The sequence below is a fragment of the Leptodactylus fuscus genome, chromosome 2 (assembly GCF_031893055.1).
Source record: "Leptodactylus fuscus isolate aLepFus1 chromosome 2, aLepFus1.hap2, whole genome shotgun sequence".
NCBI lineage: Eukaryota > Metazoa > Chordata > Amphibia > Anura > Leptodactylidae > Leptodactylus > Leptodactylus fuscus.
In genome coordinates, this window is record NC_134266.1 from 33985438 (window position 1) to 33998359 (window position 12922).

At 40.8% G+C, this 12922-nt stretch overlaps 1 protein-coding gene across 1 annotated transcript in view; it reads left to right on the forward strand.

Annotated features, from left to right (window-relative positions):
• FOXN1 (forkhead box N1) overlaps positions 1-12922 on the forward strand; it is a 58673-nt gene that overhangs the window by 6426 nt on the left and 39325 nt on the right. The window contains exon 2 of the mRNA XM_075263576.1: positions 662-785. Coding sequence (XP_075119677.1) covers positions 725-785 — 61 coding nt within the window. The 5' untranslated portion in view covers positions 662-724. The remainder of the gene's footprint in view (positions 1-661; positions 786-12922) is intronic.

Genomic DNA, 12922 nt, shown 5'->3' on the forward strand with positions numbered 1-12922 from the left:
TACAAAGTGACCCAAACATGTAGAGTTAGTAGAATTCCAGTGGATTGGGAGCCAACAGAACCTGCACTGGTTATAGCCATCACATGTAGGCTATCCATCCATTCTGGGGGGGCCAGTTTGTTCCATTTTTGGACTTCTACAACTGGGACCCCATGAACCCCACAAACTTTTATAGGGTTCAGTGACTATCCTTTATAGTGTCCATCATTTTGCCAGATGAAAAAATCCTGTATGCAGAATTGTCTGTGATTTGTGATTGAATCTGAAATTAACTCTATAGAAAAAACAAAAAACTTGAGAGTCTTCAGTAGTTGATACCTTTTTTAATGGCTAACTAATAATGATGACGGATTACAAGCTTTCGAGGCTCTCGGCCTCTTCCTAAGGCCAAGAGCCTTGAAAACTTCTAATCTGTCATCATTATTAGTTAGCCATTAAAATAAGGTATCAACTACTGAAGACTCTCAAGTTTTTTGTTTTTTATATTCCATATCCACTGGCTAACACAGTACAAAAACATACTATTTCCTTAAAGTAACTCTAGTAATGGAACCTCTGCCGACATTTGAACATAGCCTTAGAGAGATGTCAGGACTGCCCTGTGTCTAAAATGTTGTACTATATATAAAACCTTAATATTAAATATTTCTCTCGTCCATAGAAAGACGATTTGGCAAAGGCACTGATGGATGTTAAAGAGACAGATTTTTGTCAATGAGATCACATGGAAACTGAAAAGGACGATTTCTCTCAGCTGGAAGAAGAGATGGTGAATACACAATCCGGTAAAGAGAGAATCTATTATTTATAGCACATACTGTACATGAGAGCAAAATGCAAGGTTTCTGTAATGGGGTCCGTCGGGTTTCCGCTCAAAAAGTGCAAAAAAAATTGCATTTTTCAAGCAGAATGAGGGACGGAATCCTCAAATGGAATCCAATCGTTGGTGTGAACCCAGCCTGACTGTGCTTATAGCTCAGTAGGGACGGTGCGGATGACAGACTCCCATTAAAGTATTCAGTAATCCAATTTTGTGTGTCAATTTAAAACAATCTACAGGCAAAATATACATGAAGGTTTAGTAACTTAAGTTTGTAATTTTCTACTGCATTAGTGATGTTTTCTATTAGTAGAGCACAGAACCCACTGATCTAGGGGCAAACAATTGGGCATGTTGAATTTCAACATGGCCCGATCCATTATTCTGAAGGGAAATACGCCACAGCCTGAGCTATCTGGCAGCCGCTTACGCCCTTTCATGTGTGGACCAAGCTGAGATTTCATGCATTTGGCAAGTCAGTAGAAACACCCATATGCTGAATGACTGAAGGAGTGTTTGACTTGTGTGGAAGGATTTTTTTTTTTTTTTTTAAATTAAAGTCTCCATATTCACTTCACTTATCTTGTTCCAACATTGCTTGTGTCCTCGGCTAGTCTCTACTTCCAGGTCACTCTGAACACGGGCCAAGGATTGGAACTTAAAGGTCCTTAGGATAGGTCCTTAGGATAGGTCATCAATATAGGATGATCGGGGGTCTGACACCCCCCCTGGACCCTCACGATCAGCTGTTTGAGGAGTCTATGTCATGTGCCGATGACGTCATGTGGTACATCAACAGCTCAGTCCTATTCAAGTGAATGGGGATGAGTGGCGATACCAAGCCTTTCCCCTATGATATATACTGCATATACTGTGCAGGGGTCACGGCGCTCACCTGAACACTGCAGCCTCTTCTGACTATAAGGATAGGTCATCAAGTCCTCAAGTCCCAGAAACCCCTTTAATGGCGCCCCATGACATATAACATTCAGGGCGCACACCCCACCAGTTCGCACTTTGCTGAGCACCTGTGCCATTTTCTTAAGCATGCTGATCGCGAAATTTTTACCGAGGCATACTGGTTAATAGACTAAAGCGCATGCTAATATTTACAGGCTGCAAGTCTAGCCAACAAAGTAAGCTACAATATTAAAACAATTACACAGGAGTACAAGGCAATAAATTATGTAGATCAAAAGGGTGAAATTTGTGGTATCACAGGGCCCCACCTAGGGCCCCTCCTTCATTCATCCTTAGGCTTTGTCCCTCAAGGCTCTAATCATTTTCTTAATAGCCATGTATGAAATCTGAATTGGATGACTTGCCAAACCTAATGAAGGGCGTTCATCTGAGACTTTGCAGAAAATATGGAGTTAAACCAATTTTAATTCTGCCCATAAGGTGCTCAGTATCAATACACGTGCGCACTGGTTTTAGTTTTATACCGTCACTTTAAGCTCCGAATGTGTTGCCAATTTCTATTATTTAAATTAATTAAATAAAACCAGAATTTTTTTAAAATTAATTTTCTGATTGTAGTTTTTCTTATTCTATTTTCTGTACATGATTATGGATGGAGCCATCTGGCCTGAGCTTCTCCTTTATAGGTTAACAGCATCTAGTGATATGCGTTACAGCACAGTTATGGCCATAGAGAGAAATAGTCTGAAATCAAATCAGCCCCACAGAAGTTAATGGAGCCCCAGTCACGCAACCGAATTGGCGCTCCATTCACAAGGAGGCCTTAGGGGGACTTATGTTTCCTCGTCCTCCTCATCACTAGAGGTCCAGGCAACCAGCCTGATAGGGGATAAATGTCCATAATGGAACAACCCCTTTAAGCCTTGCATAATGTACATGTAAATCGATGGGTTGTCTGCGCAAGGCAAGTGCAGGTGATTCAGAGCGAGAGATTCTCCAAAAGATGAGGATGCTGAACCCAGGATCCTCCTAACATTGTATAGAACATGGTTATCTAATCAAGAAGACCCCTTTAAGGAACATCTATAGGAAAATGTAATTATCTTACTTGTATACGTGATATGTAGCACACTTCACACTATATTTAGGAGTAGGTTAAAAGGGGTGCTGTGTTTCCTTAGGGAGACATCACGAATGCAGCCTGTCTTGCAGTGTGCGGCGTCTCAAAAACTGTGCATGCTCTACTAGTAATATTGGGAAAGGAATATGCAAGTTATATCTATCAGCTATCTAATATGTCTGTCATTCTTACTGTTATGTGTCAAGACTGAGTAAATGATTGGGACAAACTATAAATGTGTGACTATAGGCAATCCTAATATCATAAGACTAGATTGTCAATCTCACTTCGATTATATATACTTTATTAATAAATAGTAAGATAGATACATGGATGGATAGATCTATAGATAGATGGATAGATAGATAGATAGATAGATAGATAGATAGATAGATAGATAGATAGATATGGGATAGATAGATAGATAGATAGATAGATAGATAGATAGATAGATAGATACATAGATAGATAGATAGAGATGATAGATGATTGATAGATAGATAGATAGATAGATAGATAGATAGATAGATAGATAGATATGGGATAGATAGATAGATAGATAGATAGATATGAGATAGATATGGGATAGATAGATAGATAGATAGATAGATAGATAGATAGATAGATAGAGATGATAGATGATTGATAGATAGATAGATAGATGATAGATGATTGATAGATAGATAGATAGATAGATAGATATGATAGATAGATAGATAGATAGATAGATAGATAGATAGATAGATACTGTAGATGGATGGATGGATGGATGGATGGATGGATGGATGGATGGATAGATAGTTTCCAAAATGTACAGTCAAATACAGTAGACAAATCTCATATCCAGTCATGTGACATCTTCGGTCAGCCACCAGCTACATCAGTACAAGTCAGCCTGAAGGTATACAGTACACCGAATTTGTGCTTTTGTTGGTCATATATAGTGGATTTATCCATGTTTTATTGTCACGTCTTCATCAATTATTTCTTGCTTTGCTTTCCATGCATCATGGACGTGTGTGTTATAGAGTCATTGAAGCAACTATAGCTCAGATACCCATGGACAACCAACATGAACTTAGTTACGGCAGCTGTCATCTCCTAATATTATATTCATTACATAGGTTTATATGAATATACTGAACCCCTTTAACTGGGCTATGACATAAGAGATAAAACTGAGAACTGAAAGTGTATCCAGCATCCAGGTGCACTTAACCACTGAGCTGTGCTGCTGGATGTAACTCAGTATCACTATTAATCATATATGGGTTCCTCTTAAGTACAGTACAAGGTCTCTATCATTTGCAAATATTTGTAAGGAAATATGTGAACGTGGAGTTAAAATGAATTTCATTACAAAGGTCAGGTTTAAGCTTGTCTGGGGACTGGAATTTGGTTAGAAGACAAACTGATTTACGTTGATATTCTTCATATAGTGCTGTCCTCTCCAGGGATAGTATCTGCAATGAAGAATGTTATGTAACAACATACAGAGTCATATCAAACAAACTAGAGCACTACTATGTATCTGAGCTGCACAATACAGTGTCATAGCTCACAGTAATACAGTAATAGTGCACGTGTAATATAACCTAGTCATGTATGTAACACAGCTAAGTCTCTGAACATAGTCATTTATATTGAGCTTGTACTGAGAGTCCAACCCAAGATTTGGAGTCTGGGGGCTTGTTGTGTGGCGTAACTTGAAGTTTCTGGGACCAAATCCGAGATCTGTAATGGGGCCTCTACCTAGCTTGTGGCCCCTCATGGTCCAGGGCTCAGTATAGACTTCAATCACTGTACCCCCTATAGCTATGCCCTTGGCTGTACCCACCAACAAAGATCCAAAATGGCCCCTATTACAAAAGCATGCAGCCATGTTGGATTTTTTTTTCAGCCAATCGAATGTCTACAATTATGTGGCCAAAAGCTAGAAATCCTTCACTACTCATGCAAGAGCAATTTTCCTAATATTGTGTGACATGGCAGCCACTTCAGTGTAGTCCCTTAACGGTGGACGTGCTCCGATGTACCAGATATTCACAATCTAGTGTGTATGAAAGCTTTAATATGGTCACTGAAGAAAGAGAGTTATTTATTTCCCATTGCCTATATATAGCGGTAACCAATCTACTCAGTATTGATTTTGGGGTGTACTTACGTAAACGCTGTTGCTTACTGTATAGGTAGAACGGAGAAGAAACTCTGAGGATTACCTGCAAAAAACACTGCGAGAAAAAAAACGCATTGCATTATTTGGCTGTGTTTCGCTATGTGGGGACTTAGCCTACGCATCATGTCTCAGCCCCTTAAGCTTTGTCTCCTTTTAGTTTCTTTCTATCACCAGAATCCCAATATTAATGACTATAAATACTTTGTATCACATTTTGTTTTATAAACATCGCTAAGTTCTAGTCTCACTTTTTAAAACATAATTAGTAACATTCACTGAAATGACACTGGTAAAACCTTGGTACTTTCCAAAATATTAGACCCCACATGATCATCACTTAACTCATCTGCGGGATTTTTTGTAAGGGGGAGAGGAGCCCTCTGCAGAAATCAACTTGTCTTTAATTTTCTTAAATAGACAGCTTGCTATACATCAGGAGGAGCTCTGCAGAGTAATAATATATATATATATATATATATATATATATATATATATATATATATATATTAATATTCACAGATCCGTATATACTGTCTACAATCGCGATATAAAATCTCAGTTACTCTGTAGCTGAAGATCACTATGAAGTCTACAATAAGAGACAGCACTGGAATTAATATATACACCATTGCTCTACCAGCAGAATGTTAGTGTTGGCCCATGCCAAAGTAAGATAAGATGAGATTATATGAGATAAGATAATCCTTTAATAGTCCCACCATGGGGAAATGCCAGCATTTACATCAAGGTCTTTACTGATATCTTCAGGATCCTCATTAGTTTTCTCAATCATTTTGCTTGTATGAACCTACTTTTTATTGTAATACTTTACCACCGATGTGTCATTGTAGATTCAGTGCCAGTAGCTGTGTCAGCACACAGGAGTTTTGTGAATCATTGCTGTACGGAACTGAAAAATCCCGGTGTCCTGTTCTGTTTGTGGCAGTCTAAAGCTGGACATGTCTCATGTTAATATGTCCTAGCAGGTCTATTGATATAGAAGCTAAATACACAGTATGAAAGCAAACAAATACTGTATGTTTACTGCTAGTCCGGTGTTTGTCTTTGATAAATTTAGTAAGCGTTGGTAATGATAATGTGTAATGGTTAATGTTACTTATGTATAATAAGAAGAGTATAGAAGGAGAGAACAGAATCCCATTAACTATCCATGAGTTCATCTCTTCTTACTGTGAAGTTATTTGTTATGTGGTGGTGCCTGGAAGTGGCCATTAGAGATGAGCGAACACTGTTCGGATCAGCCCACAGAAATGAATGGAAGCACCTGTGACGCCGGCCGGCGGCAAAGTCAGCGTCACAGGTACTTCCATTCATTTCAGTGGGAGCACTGGAGGTAGTCAAGCAATATGCTATCGCTATTTCTGCTATTCCCACTGCAGGCCCTGTTCCCACGGAGTAACGCTGTGCTCATTCTGACATATAAACACAAGTCAGAGTGATCGCGTCAAAACAGAAACCCATTGACTTCAATGGGTTCCGTCTTATGCGCGCTACACATTGAAATCAATGGGAGGCTTTTTAGCCCATTGATTTCAATGCGTTACGCGCGTTAAAGCGTTTCCCCGCTTTCAACACTCATGACAGACCTAATGCTGGATGAGAAATCTGCTGCATCCCTATAATGTCTAGGTTACGTTTATACGACCTGTTACTTTGTGCCAGAAGTTTACACCAAAATTTTGCACATATTGTTGCATTACGTCTTTTCCATCTAGACTAAGCCCGCTTAGAAAATAGGACCTAAAACTAGATGCGACATTGTGTGACTAAAATGCATCGGTTATCAGCCCCCCCCCCATTTCCTGAACTTTGTTTAATTTAATAGACGCTTCTAGATTGATTTGCCCCCACTATTTCTGGCAACCGGTGCAGGTAGTTTTGGTGCCTGATATGATAGATAGGCTTCTACTGTTTAGTGAGTGGTGTCAGGCAGAAGCAAGTAAGGGGGTGTGATTTCGAGATCTCTGATGCTGTCCAACCAGAGACAGTGTCAGGATTCTAAATCCCTCCCCCTTGCCAAATCCTGCCTGAGACCACTTACATGACAGTCAGGAGTCTAGTTATCACATCAGCCACTGATTGCTCAGGAATGGTGGGGTCTAGAGAAAAATTCTAACTGAGGTGCAACGCTTCTTAGACAAGGCCCCATGTAGCATCCCAAAGCAAATAAGCACCATGGGCAAACACATCAGAGGTTTCCTCAGAAGTCGTTCTGCTTCCATTATACCTATAGGGAAACCTCTTGCATTTGCATAGGCATTTCCGCAATGGTTTTGGAAATTGCAGCATTTCCACTAGGTTTATTTTTCAGGGATTCTCTAGAATCCCATCCATCTTGCGGTGACTCTAACACGCCATGTTTTTTTCCGTGGCGTTTATGCCACATGGGGCCCCGACAAAACCGTAGAACACAATTGTTTAGTATGGTTATTTATTATATATACCTTTAGCACTCTATATCAGTTGTGTTGCTTTTTTTTTTTAATCTAAAGCGAAAAGTAATACAATATTGCACTAGATATTTCCTATTATTGGTTTCTTAGGCTTCTATCTAGTCTATTTGTCTCCATGATAATGGGCAGAATACAAGTTCAGTCTGATACTTTCTTCCAGTTGTCTCCTTCTTTGCGCTAGCCTATATCTAGTAGGTTAGCCAGAAACAGAGGACTGACAAACAAGGACTAGGTGTGCAGATTCAGGAGAAACAGTGAAGTGACACAGTCAGCTCTGCTACATCACAGGCGATGTGATCCCTCAGACTAGCAGCAGACTAAACAGCATGTAGCAGGTACGAGGAGAAAGCATTCTGTAACCGTGCGCCTGAAAAGACAGATAATTACAGAGCTTAAGTTTTAGGCAATTCCCAGCAGGTCGGTGGGAGTGACTGAGGATTGGTTGATAATTGATGTTCTGAACAGGTCCTATAGTCCCTGTTAGGAATATTGTACTGCGAAAGCAAAACAGGGGAAGATGGGTCTGCAGCACTTTCATGTGGGTTTACACCACACCCAGCATAAAACAAGCTGCCGCAGCCAAGAACAGAAGCAATTAGGGTGGGACAAGGAACACACCTTCCTGGTAAAGAAAGGCCGATGGAACACGATCCCTGAGCGAAGTATGAAGACCATGCGAAGAGGTTGGATGGAAGGAAAATGGAAACAGGAAACAATAGGGACCACTCATCAAAAGCCCAACCTTATGACCAATCCAATAATAGGTCCCGTGCGCAGACAGGTCTCAGCATTTCCTGTCTGTCAGCAGTCAGGACTACGTCTACATCACTCACCTTGGGAGTCACTACCTGGCGAGGCTTTCCGTTTTGAACTTTTATAGTCTGAATTGTTTAGATCATGAGAATATTTCAGAATTGCTGACTAATTAGTTATTTATGAGAAAAGCCATTCGCTTCCAAAGGTAATTGCTTATTTCTGAAATATAGTCACGAATAATCTGAATGAGTCTGCAAGTATCGTACTGGCTCTCTAATACTCTGCACTGCTGCATTAGCTGATTTATATACTAGGACTATGTTAAAGGCAACCGGTCATGTTTAGCATGGTGTCTGCAGGGACATGTTATGGATACTGAGCAAATTGATATATAGTTGGGTCAGGAAATAGTTAATATAACTTTGATTTGCAGTGCTGAGGTCCTGGGTATGAGTCACGTCCAGGGCAACATCTGCAAGGAGTTTGTATGTTCTCTAAAATATATTAATACGTAGATTGGCTTCCCGTGACCCTTCTGGGTATGAGGATGAGCACCTGCATGGCAGCATTTTGATAAAATGAAGCAGAGTTAAAGACAACTTTTCACCACCTTTGCCACCTAGCTTCACTAATTCCAGCACAGTTGGATTTTTTTCTCTAGCCCCCGCCATCCCTGAGCAACAAGTACTGTTCATTTTGGTGCCTCGTAGGCTCTGCAGGTAAGCAGTGTCAGGCAGCTGCAGGCAAGGGATGTCATTTTGGACTCTGATTCTGTCTACCTCTAATTGGAGCCTTGAATCACACACCCTGCCTGACACCGCCCACCTGAGCGCAGAGCCTAAATAGGCACCAAAACTCACTGCACTGATTGCTCATCAAAGGTGGTGCTAGAAAAAAAATTCCAACTGTGCCAGAATCAGTGGTGCGGCATCTATCGAATGCCAAGAAAGCTCTTTTTTAAAGTGCCCGGTGAGGGCCATGTCATTTCTTCCTCTATGAAGTTAAATTGAAAAGACAGTAGCCTAAAAGATTGCTCAGCAAGATTGGGCATCTTGTCTGATAGATGTCACGCTACACGTGACTGGGCAGGCTCATATCAATAACACATAAACAATCATATTGACTGACATAAAGATACTCAATCCTTGCATTAGTAAGTTGCTGATGCTGTAGTGGGTATTGAAAGTATACTGTCATCTTATAATGCTATAGTATATCACTAGGATATGCCATAACATTATAAATGTTGGGTTCAAACCACGTGGACCCTTGTTGACAAATGTTGTGTTCTTCCAGCCCAGTGTTATGTATAGTATGTGTGTCCAAAGTGCCCCGTACCGCTGAGCAGTGCAGGGACAGACTATCGGCCCCCTCTGATCAGACATTTATAGGCCATCCTAAGGACATCCCAATTTAACAATTGTTTCCTGTAATTGTTGATGGACCCTAGGCCACAGAATGTCATCTAACTTTCCCCAGTCTGCGTGCAGCAAATCGATGAATAATGTAAAATCTAGTAGAATCAGTGCGTATTACTGGCTTGTCCCTGCTAGTAAATATTAGGTTAGCGAATAAACATTTATTTGAGCAGGTTCTCATGTCATATGCAAAATATCTCATCAGGAATAATGTACCTATCGGATTATTGTCATTGACAATATTTGTCTTCTAGAGTATACAGATGTACATGTGAGCTTGAACAGGAGATGACTATACAATGTCAGTTGTTGCCTCGGGGAGCAGGAATGAATGTAGACCTTCTTGTACAGAGGGCAAATATTCAGTTTGGTACTGTTCTCTTAAAATGAAAACACAAATTTGCAAACTTGTTTCCTCCCTGTGCCTAAGTATAGTAATAAAAAGTCACATAGAAGTGAGCAGCTAAATAGTAGATCGATATACGTAGGTCCTATAATAGAGATAAGACCAGCTCATTCACTTAATGGAGTTCTGCTGCAGGAGCTCTACGGTGCAAGGAAAGACTGCAAGGCCTCATGCATACGACCTAGTATGGAGGCCGAGTCTCTCCCAATGGCTGGTGTCCAATGCTCCATTTTGATGACAACAAATTGCAAAAAATGCAGCAAAATGTACAACAAAAAACGCAGCTTTTCCGTCACGTGGCCTCAGCCTAAAGTGCTGAAATGGCGCCGTGTCTAGAGACGAGCGAGTACTGTTCGGATCAGCCGATCTGAACAGCACGCTCCATAGAAATGAATGGATGCACCTGGTACTTCCGCTTTGACGGCGGCCGGCCGCTTAACCCCCCGCGTGCCAGCTACGTCCATTCATTTCTATGCTCATCTCTAGCCGTGTCCTCTTCATTATCATGATAGATGGGGTCTCAGATGCCTCCTATGGGGGCTCAGATGCCTCCTATGGGGGCTCAGATGTCTCCTATGGGGGCTCAGATGTCAACTATGGGGGCTCAGATCCCTCCTATTGATCATAAAAAGACAACAAAATGTCATCACTTTCTAAGATGAATTGGTTGTTCAAGCTTACCTTGACTAGTACACATATCCATAATAATATCTATAAATATATATTAGTTTCCAAGTATGAGTCATCACAGTATTGGTAATAGTCACTGGTACCGTCTTATATAATAATGGCACAGGATCACTATATGAAACCGATGAGCAAGAACCTGTAAAGACTGAATGTTGTAACTAATAGCAACAAAACACCTTTCTATTTACCGTGTGTAAAGGTTGGTACAGTCACCGCTCTGACTAATCCTACATTAGATCATAGTGTTTTACATTACATGTGATCTTCCCATAGAACAAGTTTTCTCCTATCCATAAAGTAGGGCATAGCTTGCAGATCAGTGGGAGTGCAACTTCTAAAATCCCCACTGATCAGGAGAACAGGGAACTTTTCTGAGCGGATCGGTGGTTGCGCACCTTCCACCGTTATATTCATGTAAATGGGAGCGCCAGAGAGAGTTGAGCGCTGTACTTTAGTTATCTCCAGCACGTCCATTGAAAAATCCCCTGTTCGGTTGATTAGTGAGAGTCTGAGCAGTCGCACCCACACTGATCTGCATGATATCCCCTACCCTAATTAACTGAATTAACTAATTAACTAAATTAACACACTCACTGTCTGTATTTCTGGACTATGACTGTAATAAGACAACTGACTTGATGGGAACAAGCAGATGAGAGTAGACGTGGACCCTTCACATCCTCATCCTAACTTAGGGGCTTGGTTGTATTGGCGCCTACTGGGACCCCTATGACTATACCATTGATTGGCACTTGACATGTTAACCCCTGGAACACTAGGGAGCAGTGGTCCCACCATTGCAGAGAGGTCACTGAGCAAAGGAGCCAGAGAAAGATGGGATATCAGGAGGATACAAACCGTGTTGTCAGCTTGCACTCTGTGGTTGGTGCAGTTCCACATGCACGAGGGCAGACCAAGAACAGACCAAGAATGAGAGCCTGGGGGAACATGGAGAGGAGTCCTGAATTGAAGATTATTCAACAGCATATTAGGTCTTGGTGAACTAACAATGGAGACCATTCCATGAGTTCAGCCCCAATATCACTGTGACTCATTTCTAGCGAGAGAGGGGGTGACTCCCCATGCAACGTGGTGAATACAATGATTAGCAGTATCTAGTTCAAAGGGGTTGTCCTGTGGTGGACAGGGGATACGTGTACATAGCACAGGCCCTCTAGCTCTTTGTTTCCTAACATTCTGGTTCGGGATTCCATTTGAATCCTTTCAATAAAGTAACTTGCGCTTACAACTTGTAGTCATTGTGTTATGCTCCTGCAAATCGCACAGGACACATTCAGAGACTTTGCAGAGTCCCTACTTTAATGGGTTACATTCATTATAGTGGCACACATTACTAGGCAGATGGTTTTAATGTTATGACTGTTCCTATAGACTGTATGTGTCTTGTTGCTGAGACTCCTCAGGATGGATTTGGTTGAACAGATCGGTAATCCCCAATGTAAATATTGCCAATATTATTTTACCTATCCTTTACTAGCGTTGACTTCACATCACTAGTAACTGCAATCGTAATACATTCAAGGCTTGAGGAACCAATATTGCTTCCAGTTCAGGCCTTCTGGTACATTTTACAGCAGCCATATTGCCACCCACGGCCTGCTATATTTTATATAAATGCAACTAAGTGTACTGTATGTCTAATACCAAACACGTACCCAGAGAACCGCTCATTGTTGGAGATACGTAGTACCTTGTACATTGTTATCATAGTGTCTATAAAGAAGGCGATGGTCAATTTTATACCGAGGGTTTACACCACTGGTATTCAGGACACGACTGATGTTATTGTATAAGAGTTGAATAAACTGTGTATTACATAAGATTCTATGTGTATCTGATGATATCCACATAAGGCAGTGCATATATCAATGAGAACAGTGTTACATAAGAAGACATTAGAACATCTTTACACATTCTTCTATAATTACAATTTATAATGTTGTCCTTTGGTGACTCCTTGTCATATCCATCTGCTGTATATCAAACCTGGATCTGATGCCTGATAAAGGCTTTTGAACATGGCATATTCTGAAAAGGTTGGCAATGTATTCTGTTCAGGGGTAATGTGAGATGTCTCAGCCTCTATGGACCTTTCAACCTTTTCTCCCAATATACAGTAC